The 19678-nt window shown below is 39.6% G+C and overlaps 1 protein-coding gene across 1 annotated transcript; it reads left to right on the forward strand.

Moving 5' to 3' along the window:
• The first annotated feature begins 1887 nt into the window (after positions 1-1887).
• On the forward strand, positions 1888-18703 carry srpx (sushi-repeat containing protein X-linked). Its single transcript, XM_086145177.1, has 10 exons — positions 1888-2114; positions 8512-8562; positions 10786-10974; positions 11417-11593; positions 13288-13414; positions 13535-13656; positions 13975-14154; positions 15906-16039; positions 17787-17908; positions 17998-18703. Exons 1-10 carry the CDS (start codon positions 2060-2062, stop codon positions 18179-18181), a joined length of 1341 nt encoding a protein of 446 aa, XP_086001303.1. The 5' UTR covers positions 1888-2059; the 3' UTR covers positions 18182-18703.
• Positions 18704-19678: the final 975 nt, after the last annotated feature.

A 19678-nucleotide genomic window follows, 5' to 3' on the forward strand; every position in this document is an offset into this window, starting at 1 on the left:
TTTTGGGCATGTTTGAGTATTTGTACAGAAATATTTGGTTTTTGAAGTGAATGTTGCCATGGAATCTGCACACAGATGTGTATTTGCCTTTACCAGAGAAAAATAAAGCTCACTTATTTGCATGTTGTGACAGTCTGATCGAGATAAAAGCAGTTTTGATTTAGAATAACCATGGTAACAGAACTTTGACAGAGCCCTCAATTTCCAGACAGTTCATGATAGCCTATATTCTAAGGACGTATTTTGTCAGTTCTTTTTTAAGTCACCCTCCCTCTTCCTAATGGCGAGAAATTATTAATGTGTTTTTATGGTAAAATCCTGGAGATAGCAGAGAAAAAAAAATCAGGTCATTAAGTTGCTACTTCAAACAAACTGCTTTTTTAAAGACACACTCTCGACTAAATTAAAATCACTATTTATTAATACAAGCTGCAGCTGGTGAGAAGTCTCATGAGTTATGACAATACTATCATTTATATATTTGAGAAAATCAGATATAGAACTTAATTGCTTGTCATGGCCTCCACATTGACATAAGTCGGAACACTGGAAATGTACTAAGACACTTTATAGTTTCACTGAGACACTTTATAGTTTATAGTTTATTTTATTTCTAATTCTGCCTTTTCTTTTTATCATTTATTTCTGTTATATTTTCTGTAACTCTGGCACAACAATTTCCTTCGGGATTAATAAAGTTGTTCTTGTCTTATCTTATCTTATCTTATTATGGAACAAAATCAAAAAGAATAGTCCTTTAATTGTCCCACGGTGGGGAAATTTCAATTCACACACAGTAGAAATTGTATGGTGCAGTAGAGGTAGTAAATAATTTACAAAACTATAAATATCTGGGGCATATCTGGGGTTTGCCCTTCGGCCTCGCAGCACGTCGGAATCTGGTACGATTCTGATTTTCTTTTTTGTGAGGAGTTTGCATTTTTCTCCCTGTGTCTGCGTGGGTTTCTCTGGTTTCCTCCCACAGTCCAAAAACATGCAGCATGTTAATTGGAAAAACTGGGAAAACCTCCTTGAGTGAGTGAATGAGTCAATGGTTGTCTGTATATGTGGCCCTGTGATTGACTGACGACCAGTTCGGGGTGTTCCCCGCCGCTCACTCCCTGACAGCTGGGATGGCCTCCAGCATCCCCCACGACCCTGAGTGCAGGATAGGTGTCAGATGATGGATGGATGGATACAAATAAAAATAAACAAGAAATACAGATTATAAAGAATATAGACGCAGTATAACAAGCAGAAGTGGCAACCAGCAGCGTAAAACAACCCCTATTGCAGCGACACTGTAGGTGTCTGGGCGGATGGATGTTTGGGTGCGTGAATGAGTGAGTGAGTTTATGAATGAATATGACAGGGTGAATGAAAGAATGAATGAAAAGATATCTATTGAGGGCAAAGTTGGGTGTTAAACAGCTGAACAGCAGCTGGCAGAAAGGACCTTATACTCCTGTAACAGCGGTAGCTTTACATTTATGACCATTTTTAATAAAAATGGACTGTCAAAGCCAGATTCCGGGAGCATAACAAACACATAACAACCATAGAAGGTAAACCAACACATCCATTTGATCCAGTCGTCAGAGCTCAGCTTTAGACCACAGGGTGGAAACCAATGGTTTAACATGGGCAGCATTGCAATTACAAGGCTTTTGAAGGGGACAGCAACAGCAAAACTGTATTACCGCTCTTGTTATTACTTCAAATGTCAAAGAGTGCGGCAATAGAATCTCCTACATTTACTGTTTTTGAGGTCAACATTCGTTTGCATAATTTCAAGTGTGACGTGGAAACTTGTCCAGCTGTTTTTTTGGGGTGGGGGCATCTGTGCAGGAATGAAGCTGACAGTGAGTCCCTTGTGGTGATGAGGAGGCAGCTCTACATGGGGGCTGGCAGAGCCCTTTTGCTGTGACTGTTGGAGGAGAATCCTCCCCTGTTTTTTGGGAGCAAGAGGCGGGCCCTTACGGAGCAGGAATGCGTTGGAAGTTTTCCTGCGAGGTCTTCACATTTTGAAGCGCGTCCGTCCCCGCGTCTCGGTCTGGACATGTGGCCTCTGCTGCTCCTCTTTCTGCACCTCTGCTCCTGCTCCGTGTACGAAGGTAAGAACGAAAAGAAATAAAGCAGATCGGGCAAAGTCCTTTATAAAAGAGTTTGCCTTTTCGGTACAGGTTTTTTTTTAATTATTTCTTTGTTTATTTGTGTGAATGGACGCGTTGTCGTTTGGCTCGACTTGGCAACTGCACGGCCTCGGGGCTCCCGGTCGTTTTGGAGAGCCGCGTTTGTGGTACGTGGAGGGGGTGTGAGGCGGGGGGAGTGCAGTGTGCATCTGGGGGACTTTTCTCTGCAAATAAATGAAAGCAATGGAGCAGATGTGCAAAACTTTTCTTCCCGTTTTCTCTTTCGGAGATTTCTGTTGTGAGCAATGCCCTCACCAGAGCTCACGTCCTGAATAGAGGTTTGAACACTTTTCTGTTGACTGAACATCTCTCTCTCTCTCTCTCTCTCTCTCTCTCTCTCTCTCTCTCACACACACACACACACACACACACACACACACACACACACACACACACACACACACACACAAACTTGGCAATAACCCCTTCCCAGCCTAGATATCCTGTTTCCTCATGCTGCTTGCTGGACACTATTGTTTAACTCTGTGTGTGTGTGTGTGTATGTGTGTGTACATGCTTGTGTGTAGGCTCGTTAGCTCGTTATAATCATACAGGCTGAAACACGATAAAAGCTGCTCAGCAGATTCGAGCTCAAACCAAAAAGTCCTTATTTAGCAGATTGTTGGAACTTTGGAGTGTGTGTTGTTTGTGTGTGTGTGTGTGTGTGTGTGTGTGTGTGTGTGTGTGTGTGTGTGTGTGTGTGCGTGTGTGTGTGTACGTTGGTGAGTGTGTGTTATGAGGAGTTTATTTCACAGGGTTGTGTTTGTGTTTGCCTTGGTGGTTAATCACTTGTGTGTGCATACCCACCATTGAGTGCTGCTGGACCTTATGGCCACTGTTCTTTAAAATGGAAAGAGTTGGGACTTCTTCTGACAGCTTGTCTCATGCTGCACTAGAGCTTTAAACAGTTAATTGCTTTGTGGAGTTCAATCATATTTTCCATGATGCTTCGCTTACTGGTGCGGGTCTGGGCAGAAAGATCCTTGACACACACAGGGAGTAACTTGGGCATACACCAATATAATCACCATCCCTGAAGCAAAATAAAAGTCAAATTAATTGCTTTGCCATCAGAGAAGATCCATAAGTTATTTTAAAATAAATTCCAGGAACCAACAGCAGTAGAATGAAATGGAAGCTATAAATTCAATAAAGGGGTAAATGCAGCTGCTATTCTCAACAGGACAGTTGCCATAGCTAGTTTACCAGTTTTCATTTGAAATGCATTATTGGCCCCTTCAGAGGGAATTTAAACATCAGGTGCACATTATTTACGTTAGAGATTATATGTAAGAATGTTAAAACAAAACAGTGTGACACGTGTCTAATAATTCATTTGAAAAACTCAAGACATACAACAATAAACTTGAATTTCCCCAGTGGGGATCAATAAAGTATTACAATGTTTTTATAAATGTACCAAAGTCTGTATCATCCAACTGCTTACAACAGTGAACTCACAAAAAGTGCAGTTCTGTCTCGACATAAAATGTAGATTACTTACACGTGCATGCATGTACACACACAGACACGCAAACAAAATAGAAATGGGAAGACCCTCCAAAAACCAGGCCAGCCAAGCACTAAAATGCCACCAGAGTGACTCCACTGGTTTCAGAAGAGACTCCATAGAAGTCTATGATCAGCAAACCTGTTGTATTGTTCTCTGTCAGTTCAATGTAAAACTGCACTTCATGCTTTATGCAGGCAGTGTTGGAATCTGAACTTTTGGACTGAAACAATTTCCCATCCTCCACTTTTTGGTGCCGAGGCTACGAAAGGTTGGATGACATAACATTCATTGACTCGCAAAGCGGGGTGTTGTAGAAATGTAGGAGGATGTGTGTAATTGACAAGGCGCTGCTGTTTGGATTCCACCATTGACCCGGTCGGCTTTGCCACGCTTGTAATTAAATGTGCAAGGAGGTGTATGTCAAGCTACGCCCTGGTTAAAGCACAAGGCATGTGGCTTTGCGTAGCCACGTTTCAATCTATGGCTTTAATTTGACTCAGATGTATAAATCCGCCTTTACTCATTATAGGGCTGCAGCTGACCCTGCTCATCTGCTGACTGCTGTATTCACAGATGTTCAAAAGCCATAAGCTAGTATACCTCACTTTTTGATAAGGATTTGTAAGCTCATGATCTTGCAATTATGATGGACAACTTTTGTCACAAATCAGTTGCTCCATTATACCCGTTTCCTTTACAGGTGGCTGAGCCACTTTATGAAATCGGATACCGGGTTACATTTTCCGTTCAGTTTCATTTATCACCCTGAGTAATCTGAGTTCAGATTACTTAACTGTCATCTTAGACAAATGGTGGAATCCAAACTACTCTACTTGCTGTAAACCTGATTTGTGCAGTTTTAAGAAAAGACATGTTAATGGAGCAAAGTCTGTCTGCATGAATACTTTCTCAGTTACTCATTCGCAGCTAACAGGCTTATTCATTTCAGTGCGTCATCCTACTCTAATGAAAACAGATTTTCTATAGTCTGTACGAGGGATGTTAGATTTTACACATTATTCATGGTATGGTGTTCTTGCTGAAGGAAATTTAACACCTCAGAGTATAAATAGTGGAATAACATCAATTCTGTCAACAGAAAGTATTGCTTTGAAAATGGGGGTTACAGAAACTGCCTCCTGATTTATTTCCTGCTGTTTCTGCTCTGTTGGCTTGTGATTACGATTTAACATTTACAGAATAGGCTCATAATGACAGTAACAGTTACAAGCCTACAGAGAAAAGCTAATTGCATATGAGTCTGTATAATTGAGAGGATTTTCATTCCCAGGGGTTTGCCAATCTTTTATGCCTCTATCACCGTTAGCCATTTTCTCACAAAAGAACCCCTTTGAAGTTTTTTTTTTTTAATGAACAGAACAAACTTACTGATGGGAGATCTCACTTCATTGTTCTGACAGATTTATTAGATATAAAAGAAAAGCGGTCTCAAACCTCAAAGGCCCATTATCTTCCTGGGTTTATTTTAAACTCACATACTTTTATCTGGCCAGGCCTAGTTAATATCATGTAACTACAGAGCTATTTGCCACATTTTTAGCTGTGTCCAAAAATCACACCCTCATTCAGTCACTCTTCATCGCCCGAAAACTCCATAATTATGATTTACTGCCTTGAATGTCTCATTTAAAGCAATCAAAAGTCAGTAGCAGAACATGTCTTTTTGTTGCAGTTATGGGATTACAAGCTGCTACCAATTGATATTTGTGAAAAAATGTCAAAACTTCACATCATGTGAAGTGCAACTGCTGGAAGTGAAAAGAACAGAAGACCTTTTGGGCAACTAGTATAGGCAGTGAAGACTAATAACACTTGGTGATGAATACTCTATATTACTTTTAAACACTATGGGCTTTGGGAGAATATTAACTCGTTCAAGCTATAATACTCAATTATAAGCAAAGTCACAAATCAGTGACTTATCATCATCAAGTCTTTAATGATTATTTTTTCATGTCGGATTAAAACTGTGCCCTGAGTGCCGGTCGTATGACTTGACTCGACACCTCTGATCTGTTAAAAAGGGCAAAGCTGTCTAAGGTCATTATCAGTTGCTGTAGGCAAAGCAAAATGAGATATATGATTCACCCAAACCACAGAGTGCTGCTAGGTTTTCAGATGCTGCCAGAGAGAGCTGGGTCACCAATGTGAGACCAGCCTTCAGTTATTTCTTTTTCCTTCTTTATCAGAGAGAAGGACATGGGGTGAGATCCTCTCTTGCCAAACCGCCATAATCACCACTATATTGCAGTATTTCAGTGTGGCATTATGGCTCTTCTGTGGAGGCTCTTTTGCATTCTGTGATACTACATGGAAAGGGTTTGGCAAAGAGAGGAGTCGTAAATATCCCGCTCAAGGTAGAGAACACAGCAGAGCATCAGTGACAACAGGGCTGACATTAATGAAGTCAAAATCATTATGCGAAGAAGCAATTTGAAAGTTTAGCCAATTGAATGTGTTGAATTTGAAGCTTGTCTGTATATGTGGCCCTGCAATTGACAGGTGACTAGTCAAGGAAGCTTGGCTTGTCAGCTGACAGGGGGGAGCTGGGATCAGCTTATTACAGACGATACTGTAGGGTCTAGAGGGTAGCTTGAAGAATCGGTTTAACTGATTTAACCGTTTGCTTAACTTTAGCTGATCATCCATCCATCCATTGTCTGCCGCTTATCCTGCACTCAGGGTCTCGGGGGACGCTGGAGCCTATCCCAGCTGTCATTGAGCGAGAGGGTCGGGTAAAGCAAGGACGAGTCGCCGGTCAATTGCAATTGACTGGCGCAAAGTCAATTTTCCCATTTTTTTTCCAATTAACCAATAAATTCTTGCATTATTTGAACTGTGGGAAGAAATCAGAGAACCTGGAGGAATCCAACAAAATATATGAAAACTTTAGTTGATATTATTAGCATAATTTTATGATCAAGGTGTCATTGTGTGCAGATGATTTGCTCTGGTTCTTACCTCCAACTGTTGGTGCACTCTCAGAGCTAGCTTTCCAGAGCACTGTGCATTTGTGTATTGATGAATGCTAGGGCGGCTATTCTAGCTCAAATAGCCAGTAAATTAATTCCAACCATAGTGTGCTTTTGATTTTTTTTCTCTTTCACTTTGGTTGGCCTCCATTTGGTCTGACAAGCATCCAATATTGTTTGTGGTTCTCTCTGTGTGTCTGCTGGCTTGTACAATAAACCTTTGCAGAGAGCGAGGATTTGTTTAGAGTTTGTAAGAGATTTGTTTTATGTAGCATGGTGGGAGACAGATCTCACACACTGAGTTTCCCCGTATGTCCCTCTTGTCCAGTATGGCAGAAACGGAATGAAAAGGTCATGGTTCCTGCTGAAAAAAAAAGTTTTGTCAGGATCTATTTGCCTTTACGATGTCCAATGATTTTGTTTTACAGCTGAACAACTTCTCACAAAGAAGTCAAAGTAAGAATCGACCAGTCTGTGTAAAACAGTATAAATATTCCACAAAAAGAGGTGGACTCACACATGCAAAAGCTTGAACTTCTTCTGGCAAATGATGAAGGCAGTGATTTGCACTCATTGAGTATGTCATCAAAACACTAACATTACGCCCCATAACACAGAAACAATGTTTTCCATGTAATAGCAACTCGTTGAAGACACTCTGCTACAATCATTTAGAGATAAAATGACTATGTTTTACAGTGACTTGGGCTTTGCATTGTGCTAATTCATTGCTATATTCCAACACCTTCCAGCAAGTCAGAACAGGTCAGCCATCCTCCATATCCTCTTGGTCTGAAAAGACCTGCTTATGTGTCTGCTAGAAACACACACACACACACACACACACACACACACACACACACACACACACACCTGTAATTACTTTTGGAAACCATTTTTGTCCCTTACCCGCAACACGTCAATCTGACTCACTCCATATGGACTATGAGCAAATGATGATTTGTCACTTAAATCCACACATCTTGTGAGGATGTGTGTGTGTGTGTGTGTGTGTGTGTGTGTGCGTGTGCGTGTGCGTGTGCGTGTGTGTGTGTGTGTGTGTGTGTGTGTTTGATGGCATTTTGGTCCAGACAGCTTTTACAAAATCTGACAAAAAAGTGGTCATCGGTAACAATGCAGGGTCAGTAGATTTACAGTTATTTTGGTAGAAGCATCGTAGCTCCACAAGCAGTTGATATGTGAAGGTATTGGAAGGTGGGACACTCCTCCCTTGTAGACCCTGAACAGAGGACACATTCACACCAGAGTTCATAACATCCTGAGGCCAAGGTTGAACACCCTTCCCCCATTTTAACTCTTTCCTCACTCCTTCCTTCTTTCCAATATTTTATTAATCTGTGACCTCTTGTTCCCCCCCCCATCCCCTTTCTCAAATTTTTTTTCTTACCATACCACAGGCCCCCCTGCACTTTTGTGTTTTGTCAGTGAAAGTTAACTCTATGTTGCCGTTTAGAAATCTTTCATTGTCTGTGATTGTCCCAGTGTGGAAGTTAAAATGACTTGATGAAACACTTCATACGGTAAGTACAACAGGGGGCCATGGCACGCGATCGCCAAACTGAAGGAATTCATTGTTGTTTAAAAGGTTAGTTTTTCCAAAGCAGATGGAAAAAGATGATCCTTTGTGGTTTCATCTTTCTTCATGCATCCTGCTGAAAAGATCCAAATCATGCCTCTGGGTCTATTTCAAATGTTGAGCAATCTTTTAAGCTTGATCCTGGTCAATCCAGGACATTGCTTAAAAACATTGCATTTTCTTTAGTTTCTCTTTCTTCTATGCTTTTATCCTCAGGATCAGGACAGTATGGCCACAGAGACGATGAGGACTGGTATAGATATAAAGGTGACTAATCTCAATCTGACACCTCCATTGCACACATGCACTCCGACTCAATTTATTGCTCTACTGAATTGACATAAATGTTTTTTTTGCTCAACAGTAATATGAGTGGCATTATCAGATCTAGAATAGAAGCTCTTTTAGAGTTTTATAAATTTCCTGTAAGGAAACATAATTACACACAGGTCAGTTCTGCCAGTTCTGTAAACTGACACAGTTACGTCAAAGTAGCTCCCAACATTTAAGTGTGGGTCAGATCGATGAGGAATATTATCCTAAGGCCAAACCAAATTCCTCTTATGTAAAAGCTCCAGTGAATTATAGTTTCTCTTGCTCAGCGGTTGCGGAGAGTTTGCCAACACACACATACATAGAAAGAGGGAATGAGGCAGGCTTGCTGTGTAATGAATACTCATTTTTATTCCAACTAAAAATTAGCCTAAGCTGTGCGTGTGTGAGTGTGTGTCTGTCTGTGTGTGTGCGTGCATGTGTTAGTTCACAGGGCTGAGAGTTTGTCCTGAGCCAGCAGGAAATAAACTGCAGATTTGTATTTCTGGATGTTGGAATAGAATCATTAAGGCTCTCAAACTTGGCCTGAAACTAGGAATTTTTACATGCGCTTTCTAAAGATGAGCAGAAGAATCCAGTATGGGAGGAGAAAAGGTGACAAGAAACACTTTTGACACTTTTGACAGGGATAAATTAAGTTTGGGATGAGTCATGGGGAAATACAGTGTATAAGAAAGTGCTTGACTCACTTGGATAAGAATTGTGTTTTTGCTTTCCTACCTCTGCCAGTTGAGAGCAGCTAATGGCCCTTTGAATATGTATTGTATGGTTTAAAATAAATTTAATGCATCCTGAAACTCAACAATAAGTGATTTTATGAGGCTAAACCTGAAGCATAGTGCATTCCCATTTTTCAATGATCTACGAGGGCAGAATTCAGGGATATGGTGATGTTTTTAGTAAATCTTAATGCATTTACTGATGTAATAAACACAACAATTGACTTGTTTACGATGATATTTATTTTCTTACAGTGAGGAGCTCAAGTAATAAATGACATTAAGGAAATACAATATTAAATTGGTTTAAATGAAAATGAGCTGGAATGCATAGAAATTTGGAATTTGGAATTTTCTTTTACAGTGTTTTAGTTTGTTTATACAGAGATCAACTGACAAGTTGTGCAATATTAGAGTTTTGCTTTTTCAATTTGATATGGGCAATTTTATTTTAATCTTTTGATGCAACCGACTTTTCTATGGTTAGTGCTTGGTTAAAAGAGAGATTTATTGGACAAAAATCATTTTAAGATAATATTATATGGTAAATATATGGTATTATATGGTAAATGAATGCTCCGTAACGCTTTTTTGCAAATTTTGTAATTCTTTCACTGGCTTATGTTAGCATTTTCCTGTTTCCAATCTTATTGCCAAACTTAACTAGTTAGCTACTTACTGTAGCTTCAAAATACAGACTACTGAATAGTAAAGTGCTTAGTATGCAATTCCATCTTCTCCCGCTTATCCTGCACTCAGGGTTGCGGGTGATGCTGGAGCCTATCCCAGCCGTCATCGGGCCAGAGGCAGGGTGCACCCTGGACTGGTAGCCAGTCAATGCAGGTCCACATATACAGACAGACAACCAATCACTCACTCATTCAGGGCAATCTTCCCTTTTTTTCACAATTAACCTATTGCATGTTTTTGGAATGTGGGAGGAAACCGAACACCCACACAGACACAGGGTGAACATGCAAACTCTGCACAGAAAGGTCCCGTTGTCGGGATTGAACCAGGGTCCTTCGTGTTGTGAGGCCGCAAGATTAATTGATTTTTTTTTTTTTTTAATAAAAATGTCCGCACTCAGTTTAATCTGTTAGAATCAACTCTCACTGTCATGAGGTCATATAAATCATAAACATCGCACATCATTATCTTCCTGCGCCTCACGACTTACTGTTGGATTATGGGAAGTTGCCAATAAGGTAAAAGGAAATTCACAATCTGTCTGGATTCAGATGATTTGTGAGTTTTTCTCACTGTAAAGTAAATCAAGTCTCTCTATGGTCTTATCATCAGGTAAGTTTATTGTACTCAAATCAGATATTAACCTCTGTCTCTTCCAATTCCAAGTAGGATACAAAAAAGTACAAAAAATACAAAACAGTACTTTTGACATAATGATGGAAAACTATTTGTTTTTGGATGGTTTTAGAGACACCGTGGTGTGCCCCCATTAAGCTTAAACATGGGGATGTGAGCTGCCGCACCCCAAGAGGACACAACTCTAAGGATGTTATGGGAACGCGCTGCAAAATCCGCTGTAAGCAGGGATACGAGTCTCAGAGTTCAGAGGTGGTGTGTATGGCCAGCAAACACTGGTCGTCTAACTACGCTTGCCGAGGTGAGAAACCACACTGACCCCAAAATACTGTGCCTGTAGAGTCATCTTGTGGGTCGTTAAAGAATAATGGACTTTATTTATTACACATCTTAGTGTAAAGCACTTTCTAGGAATTTTTCAGCATCGTGTTCATTATTGATGGTTGTCCCTGTTCTCCTGCTTAGGGGGGGTTGATTCTTCAATCCAAATATTGACTTCTTGAGCACTTTTTCCTCATACGCCTTTAGTGCTTGGGACAAGAAAAACAGTGCCGTAGTAGATCAGGACCATAAAATAGCTGAATGCATAAATTTACAAATCTGGATGAAAAACTGAAAAAAGTTTAAAAATGTTGACAAAGAATGTCAGTCATAAATGTTATTGGTCCTCTCATTGTTTTCATATGTGGTTAAACATTGTTTGAAATACCTTGAAGGAAAGAGTAAAAAAATGTATCCTACAGAGATTCGCTGTCCAAAGATGAGCATGCCTGATAATGGTGGCTACAAATGTTCAGACGGCTCCTACTTCAACTCTCGCTGTGAGTTCTTCTGCTCCCCTGGATTTAGCCTGAAAGGTCTGAAGACAGCAACCTGTCAGCACACCAAGCAGTGGAGTGCTGCGGTTCCGACCTGCGTTGGTAAGCATTGCATAGTTGGACTGTGCCACAGTGATTTCCCACAGTGATTGTTAATGGTCTCAATGTATGTAGCAGTCTCTCCCGATGTGGTTTCAAAGTGCTTTACTCTGGATTACATTCACACACACATACCAATATTAGCATCTTGCATTTGCCCACCAGTCCATCAGGAACTGCCAACCTTCCGACTGGAAGAACGCCCACTCTACCAAATGAGCCACAACCCCACAAATTTATCAGCGTTCCTGCCCTCGCTTCCACATTCGGCCTCGCACAGTGGTTTGAGTGGAACTGTTGTGAAAGGTTTTGGTGCATTTAGCATTTACCAAAACAAAATGAAACAGGGCAAATGATTTAGATATGCACAGCCCTTACAAACCTTGCCAACCAGATGAAAAAAATATAACAGTAAATCATGTAGACCATTGAAAAAAACAACAGAATGAATTGTTCTGCAATCTTTTGTGATAGAATTGTGTTTGTTGCAGTTATCATCATCTGAGAGTATCATCATCTGTAGCCCGCCCTGATACTGCTGAGCCTCACTGAAATGTGACAGTATGGTAAATGAGCGTAATGCAGTAAGCTGAAGATGACTTGATGAAATAGAAAGTCTATGTGTGATGACTGAAAAAAGTAACAGGTCTTCTGGTGTAAACACATCCACTATGGTTTGTCTGTCATCAATTTCATTCAAAGCATGTATGTGCCAAATAATGACATTTTGAAAAATTGAGTGATTCCATAACATACTGAATAGGTTTCTGTCTTTGGTAACAGTCAGTAGTCAGATTTTTACAGTTGTTACTACAACAGTTTTTGAAAGACACCTCTATGACTCCTCCTTACAAGTATTCCAAGGCTGCAGCTTATGATATTTACTTATTTATTTGACAATTAATGGAATAATTTATTTCACAGCAACTGAGTCAATTAATTGTTGATTTGATTGGACTGCAAATCCTGTTTCTGCCAGTGACAGAAAAATGTCCATTAGTGTTTCTAAAAAGCCAAGACAATCTCCACTGTCCACAGGTAGGCATCTGTATGTCATAGAAGGGTTAATAAAACCAGAACATATTTTTGGCTCCTTAAATATGACTCAAATTGATGAGCAAGTCAACCAACTAAAAATAGGAAATGATTGAAATAAAAGAAGGCCTTGTAAAAATAAGAATAAGAATAAGAATAAGAATAAGAATAAGAATAAGAATAAGAATAAGAATAAGAATAAGAATAAGAATAAGAACACCTTTATTTATTCCGAAGGAAATTGTTGTGCAAGAGTTTCAAGTAAAACATAACAATAATAAATAATAGTAGGAAATTGTATAAACAGTAAAAAAAAGGGGGGGAGTATAAGAAATACAAATAAAACCATAAAGTGTCAAAGTCAAGGCTATGAAGTGTTTTAAGGTCTTAAGTACAAAGATTGTGAGATTCCCTGTGGTTGAAGGGAGAGGAATTAAATTGACTTCAGAAACAAAAATATAGATCAACAAAGGTAAAGATGTTTTGAAAACAAGAATAACAGAAATAAATCTACAATGTGAAACCTATATCAAACAATATATATTCTAAACAAAAGAAAACATGATTATGAATGATGCGGTAATCAGCCCTAAATTTGTATAGTCCTATTACAGCTGCTGCATTAAATGTTTTTAATCAGTCATCCTTATCGCTGATTTCAGATATTGATTCTCCAAAAATCAAGTGTCCGAATCTAAAGGACAAATGGGCAGAGCCCGGGAAACTGACAGCAAGGGTGACTTGGGATACACCGGAGGGGATGGACACCGCTGATGGCATCCTGACAGAGTGAGTTGTGTCTGCACCGCCTTCCAAGGCTTTGCTCTCAAGTTGCATTATGAAAGTCTAGTCCGTGTGTTATTCTTCTTTAGACAGGTATGTCACAGAGAATTTTTTCATTTCTTGCAGTGTTATCCTGAAAGGGAAACCTTCCAAATCTAACTTCCCCGAGGGGCTTCACAAGATGTCCTACACTGTATTTGATCGTGCAGGGAACAAAGGATCCTGTCGCTTTAGTGTCAGAGTGCGAGGTGAGCTGTGAAAAGATCCGAGCTCTTTTGTATATAAAGCGATCTCTGTCGGGCAAGGGCTTTTTTAGCACTTTATTTTTCATTTCCAGTAAATCTGCAATTATTAGATGTACTGCGAATTTTCTATTAATGCCAAGTTTGATAGTGACCTTGTGCTACTGTTCTGATCTGATTATCACATGGCCTGTGGCCACCACACATTTTTAAAAAAGAATTCAATTTCTGCTGCAAAGTCCTGATCCTAATAGAATTTAAAATGTGTATTGTTTAATCTTGCTTTCTGTAATTGCCTCCCTAACTTAATGTGGCTCAATGCAGTGCGCCGCTGTAGCCCACTGTTCGCCCCTGACAATGGATATATGAAGTGTGATAGCGATAAAGACAACTATGGTGCCAAATGTGACTTCACCTGCACTGGTGGCTACGAGATTCAGGGCAGTGCTGCCCGAGTGTGTCAGTATGGACTCAGCTGGTCTGGAACAGACACCACCTGCACAGGTATGCACTTTAACACCGCTTCGGACCCTCGGCTGACCCGTGCTCTACTGACTCCTTGTTTCGTGCTCAGCGAAGGAGAAAATGGCTTTCCATCGATCACAGAAATCAATCTTGGACTTCTATCCTAAGACTGTCGGTCTCTCCGGAGACAGTGGAGAACATAGCAGATGGTAGAAAAGAAAGGAGAAACATTACACTTAAGCTGTAATTTTTTTTTGAATAACTGGCATCTGGACAGAACACTTATTGACATTCAGCATACAGCTACTGTATACAAATTGATTAACTGCTCAGTAAATAAAATTAACAGAGTTTTAGTAACAAACTGAAATCCAATCTGGATTCGGGCTCTTACAGATAACCTCTGTTAATTAATACCTATCTATGCCAGCTCTCCTATGAAGTGAATGAATCAGGAAGTAATAGTTAGGAGTTAGAGAAATATTCAGGGATCTGTTAGCTCACATTAGCCTCATGGAGGCAGTTACCATGGTAACTGACCCAGACATTTTGTATTTTACCTTTCTTGGCATGAAATTCCAGGAGTTTCTTCTTCAACTTCTTCTTCTTTAGTTTGTAAGTTATTGATCTAGTTTCTGATAACCCAACTAGTACAAGGAACCAGAGGACCATGAACTCCGAAGTAATGTAGTAACTAATACAACACAGCTAAGCAGACATCAATGCTCCAAACTTAGATCCACCAAACCACAAAGGGCAGAACTAGTTTCAAAAGGCCAAACAGGAAGTAATCAAAGACTGACCAAAACATACAGGGTGTTATTATGGCCTTTTGATGGTTCCCCTTCCCCTCTTCTCCAACAAACCCAGGCTGTGGTACATCCTGTTAGACTTCCTCCTCTTTCTTCATCTGTTGGGTCTACAGCAGATGGCATCTATGGTTATCTCACTGTAAATCAAAGTTTGAGCATGTGTGTGTGCGTGTCTGTGTGGTTATGACTACTGTCAATTAGAATAGCCTTTAATATAATTTTGCCACACATGACTGTTGTTAAGGCAACAAAGAAACCGTTGATGTAACATATGTTATCCCTGGTACTTTCTGTACAACAATGATTTTACATTTTTCATATCATTTCTTACCAACTAGGTATAATGTTGGCGCATTCAAAGACACAAAGGCACAGACCACCCCCACATTTGATTTCTATAAACACATAGATCCAGACCTTAAAGGTTGATGAAATAGAGCTTTTTTGATTTCATCTGCTGTAACCTCACATAAATCATACTTCAAGCAATAACTAGGTCTTGTTTGTTGTCATAAACAAGTTTAGAGATTTGTGTGAGTCAGTCAGTTTTGTAGGTTGCCAGCGCAGCCTTCAATATGGATGTGTTGGCAAGAACCAGATCAGTTCCACAGGACAGTTTTGGAATCAATATTAAGTGTCATGAAATCCTTCTGATAGTTAATAATTATGCTGACAGAAAAGTCTTTCTGGAGGAGGCATTTTTTTCTTTATTTATGACTTGTTGTCAGTCATGTTTTGTTGCCTTGTGGGGATTCCAGGGTTTCCATGCTGTTGTGGGTGTTGTAAGTGTAACAGCAGCTGTTAGCATTTGTAATTCGGTGAAGTTCATTGTTTCACCGTCAGGATATTTATATGTCTGTTGATTCTCACTGCTGAGTTGACGGACAGAATTCAGTTATTCAGTAATTAAACAGTAATTAATTCTTGTTTTAGTAGCTTGGAATTCATACATTCATTTTACATTCTACCTCTTTACAGCCATGAACATTAATGTGGGAGTTCGTACTGCTGCCGCGCTGCTGGACCAGTTCTATGAGAAACGCCGACTGCTCATCATCTCAGCCCCCACAGCTGCCAATCATAATTACCGCTTCCAAATGACTAACTTACAGGTGAGTTATGAATCACAGAGACATAATTGCTTGTGCAATTTATGAGGGTACCAGAGGGGACAAATGTCCTCTCTAATGCTTTTCACGTAGCACGTTTGCTGTGATACTAACACTGTCTCTGGGCAGGCAACATTGGGATGCATGTTTGGTTGGGTTGTCAGAAATTGTTGAGTCAGAGATGAATGGTTTGTTACCTGAAGGAAAATTCAGTCAGTTTGGAAGAGACCTGAGCAAAGACTCCTGGAATCTGTCAGTGCTTGTCATTATCAAATAAGAAGCGATCAGCTAAAGCATGACATCCATCCGTCTATCCATCCATCCATTTATCCATCCATCCATTGCCAGACGCTTATCCCGCACTCAGGGTGTCAGGGGATGCCGGAGCCTATCCCAGCTGTCATCAGAAGAGAGGCGGGGTAAACCCTGGACCAATCTATCCAATCAATTGCGGGGCCAAACATATAGACAGACAACCATTCACTCATCAGCTTTTTAAAACCTCAGTATTAGAGTTTTCCCTACAGCCATTGGTTTTCCCTACAGCCTAGAACCAATTTGAAATGAACCAATTTCCCCACTCGTGTTTTAAATAAACAAAACACAGATCATAATTCTGTTTTCATCTGGACTGCAGAATTAAGAATACAATCATTTCCTATTGTAAGGTTTTTTAACCAGCCAAATTGAGTCATTTGTTTCCCTCAGTGTCAGAAAGGTAGAGAAATTGATGTTTAGTGTTGAACTTGAGTTTCTTACCACATTTTTATGCTGAATTAACAAATCCCGCTTAAATATAATGTTGTGTTTAGATATTTGTGTGAAACTGTGACAATAAATATTTATTTGAAGAAATATATATATAAAAGATATCTTTGAGTGGGAATAATATCAACAATATAAACAACTATTTGCACAATCCTGATTACTGTATATGCCAGTTGTGGAAATTCAGTAGGACAACTTTTATCCCAGTCTTATTTTGGAGTTTCCCAGCTGAGATGCTCAATAAGTAGACAACTTAATGCCTAAATATCAAAAGTAATTTCTTTAGTAGAGTTACTATAGTTACTATAGTTACCACTTACTTATATGACTACTTCTGTGACTTGAAAACGAAGCAAGCAGTTTTTCTCTGCTGAGCAGGAAAAAGAACGGGATAAAACAAAATCTGGACATGTTGATAAAACATTGCTCTCCTTGAAAACCAAAGCCAGAGAAAACAAATAATTCTTAGGGAATTTAATCTGAACAGATCAACCTCCCCTAAACCCCTAACAGACGGTTTGTTAATAAAACTCACTGAAAGAAATCTTCCAGTACATAAGCCATTTCTTACAAAATCTAAAAATCCAACAGCAACAATACAAAAAGACATAAATTAAGTTACAGCTGCAGTATTAAGTCAGTAGATCAGGCAGGTTCATTGTTGCCATGGCATTTTTTTTTACAGATTTTAAAGTAAACAGACACTGAAGTCTTTACATGTCACAAAACAGGAGTTCATTTCAAGGAATCCTTACGAGAAAGTTGGAGAGCAACTTAATTTTCTGGTTTTCATCGAGCTAAATAAATAACTACATAATAAAAGAGGGCATTCATTTGTTGCTTGGTTTTGCTGAAATCCCCTTGGAATTTTTTTCTTCTCATTCATCATTCTGAAGATCCAACTCCAGGAGCTGGATTCAGGTAAATTTACCTACTTCACTTCTCGTCAAAGCCACTTTTGTTTCTGTGTCTCCTGCGGCAGCATGCCCAATGTGGACTGGACATGAGGCACGTGACGGTCATCGAGCTGGTAGGGATTTACCCCGCACAGGTTGGTCGAATTCGACACAGGCTCATGCCAGCAGGGCTGTCCTTGCAACTCAGGTACACACACCCGCACACCTTTTATAGTTTCAACAAATATCACCTTGACTCGCTTGCAACGTCTACTTACTTGGTGTGTAATTTCCTAGATTGCTGCTCCAGATTTCACAAAGGTCATTCCAAATGGTTTTGATTGACAAGCAAGGCATCGACAAGCAGCGCTATCCATTCCCGATTACAGCGGCTGAATTATTTACCACCATTGACACCTTCCCGCTCCGCAAGGAGGAGATGCTGCTACAGCAGGAAGCTGGCCAGACTTGCCAATCATAAAACACTTTGGTGCACTTCCTTGGACCCACAGCCATCTTTGATCCAACTCCTCCTCAGTCACAGCAGATAGGACCTACTCACATCATTTGTTTCCTATCATGCACTCCAACCTGAGCTCATGGTGTCCTGTATCCAGATGGTGCGTGTGCACAATCATAGGCTGCTTTGTCAGTCATGGTGCTGATCCAAAGAGAGAAGATTTATTGAAAGTGGTTTCAAATAGAGTGGGTCTCACCACATTACAATCATATTGATTCTTGTGTCTCGTCTACCTGTATTTTTTATGATTATTATTATTATTGTTATTATTTCCAAGACAGAAATATGTTTTTTGTACAAAAAGTCTTTACTGTATGAACTGGAAAAATATTTGCCTGTCTAATATTTATGACCCATTTCTCTTATATTGATGTATCCTGACACCACATACACCAAGGAGTTCTGTGTGTGTTGTGTTCTACACCGGAATTTACATGACACTGATTAAATAAATTATGCAGGGTGTGAATCTTATGTGTCAATACAAGTTTAATTGCTCATGAATCCTGCTCTCAGTCGTTGTCTTGCATACATTCAACTCAAACACATGCACATACTGTACATGCACACACACACACACACACACAATCACATATAGACATGAGAATACGCGGACATGCATACACACTCACTAGCTGCAGAGACCCTTTTAATTAAAAATGAACTGCATCCATTTGCATGTTTTTATGTTCAGAGAGGGATTTTGTGTAATTTGTGAATGCTGCACAGCAGCAACTTCATGTTTAACTCTCTTGATGTGGCATAAGGGTGTTATAGTAGCTCCTAAAAGTTCCTTAAAAACACTCCTTTGCAATAAAGCTACAGCAGTTGTTACTCACTTAAATTAGAAGGAATGAAGCTCAGGATAGCAATTGCTCCACTAAAGCCAAAGCTGCATTGTCATGCAAAGTAAACATCTGTGTAAGTATATTTTCCTCTTGTGTATTTGATTAGTAGGGGTTGTATGTTTAATTTAGTAAAAGTTACAGTATTGGTTTTATCATACACATTAGGACTAACATAATTAGTGAAAATGAGACAACATTGGTACTGAGGATTCACATTGACCAGAGGCTTAAACTGGCAGTTTATATATAAGGCCGCACATTTCAGTAGTTTTTATTTAATTTGGAAATTCATTGTGGAGCAGCAAAATAAAATGGCCAATTCCTCCAAATATATACATGAATATATACATGAATGTACATAAAATCTGCTGCTGATATATTGAATATAATGGTTCAAATTGTACAAAATAATACAACAGAGGTGCAAGTGATTTTGCGTTTCCCAAAAACCAAACAGACAAAAAAACAATCTATTTTCAGTAGTAATCCTATTGTTGCATACTGAACCTCCCTGCAGCCACTGCCTCCAAGTAGAATAACAGAACAAAAACACAAAAAATATTGTCTTCAAATATATACCCCCCCCCACATTGCAGTGGTGATCTGAAAG

The sequence above is a fragment of the Fistularia commersonii genome, chromosome 4, assembly GCF_037954325.1.
Source record: "Fistularia commersonii isolate RoL2024-O1a breed Wild chromosome 4, RoL_Fcom_v1.0, whole genome shotgun sequence".
Taxonomy (NCBI): Eukaryota; Metazoa; Chordata; class Actinopteri; order Syngnathiformes; family Fistulariidae; genus Fistularia; species Fistularia commersonii.

Bases quoted from the DNA above. Each gene is read 5' to 3' on its own strand.
- srpx (XM_086145177.1), top strand. From the start codon at position 2,060: ATGTGGCCTCTGCTGCTCCTCTTTCTGCACCTCTGCTCCTGCTCCGTG. The intron at 10,975-11,416 runs GTGAGAAACCAC...TGTATCCTACAG, and splicing joins GTCTAACTACGCTTGCCGAG to AGATTCGCTGTCCAAAGATG. The intron at 14,155-15,905 runs GTATGCACTTTA...ACCTCTTTACAG, and splicing joins AACAGACACCACCTGCACAG to CCATGAACATTAATGTGGGA.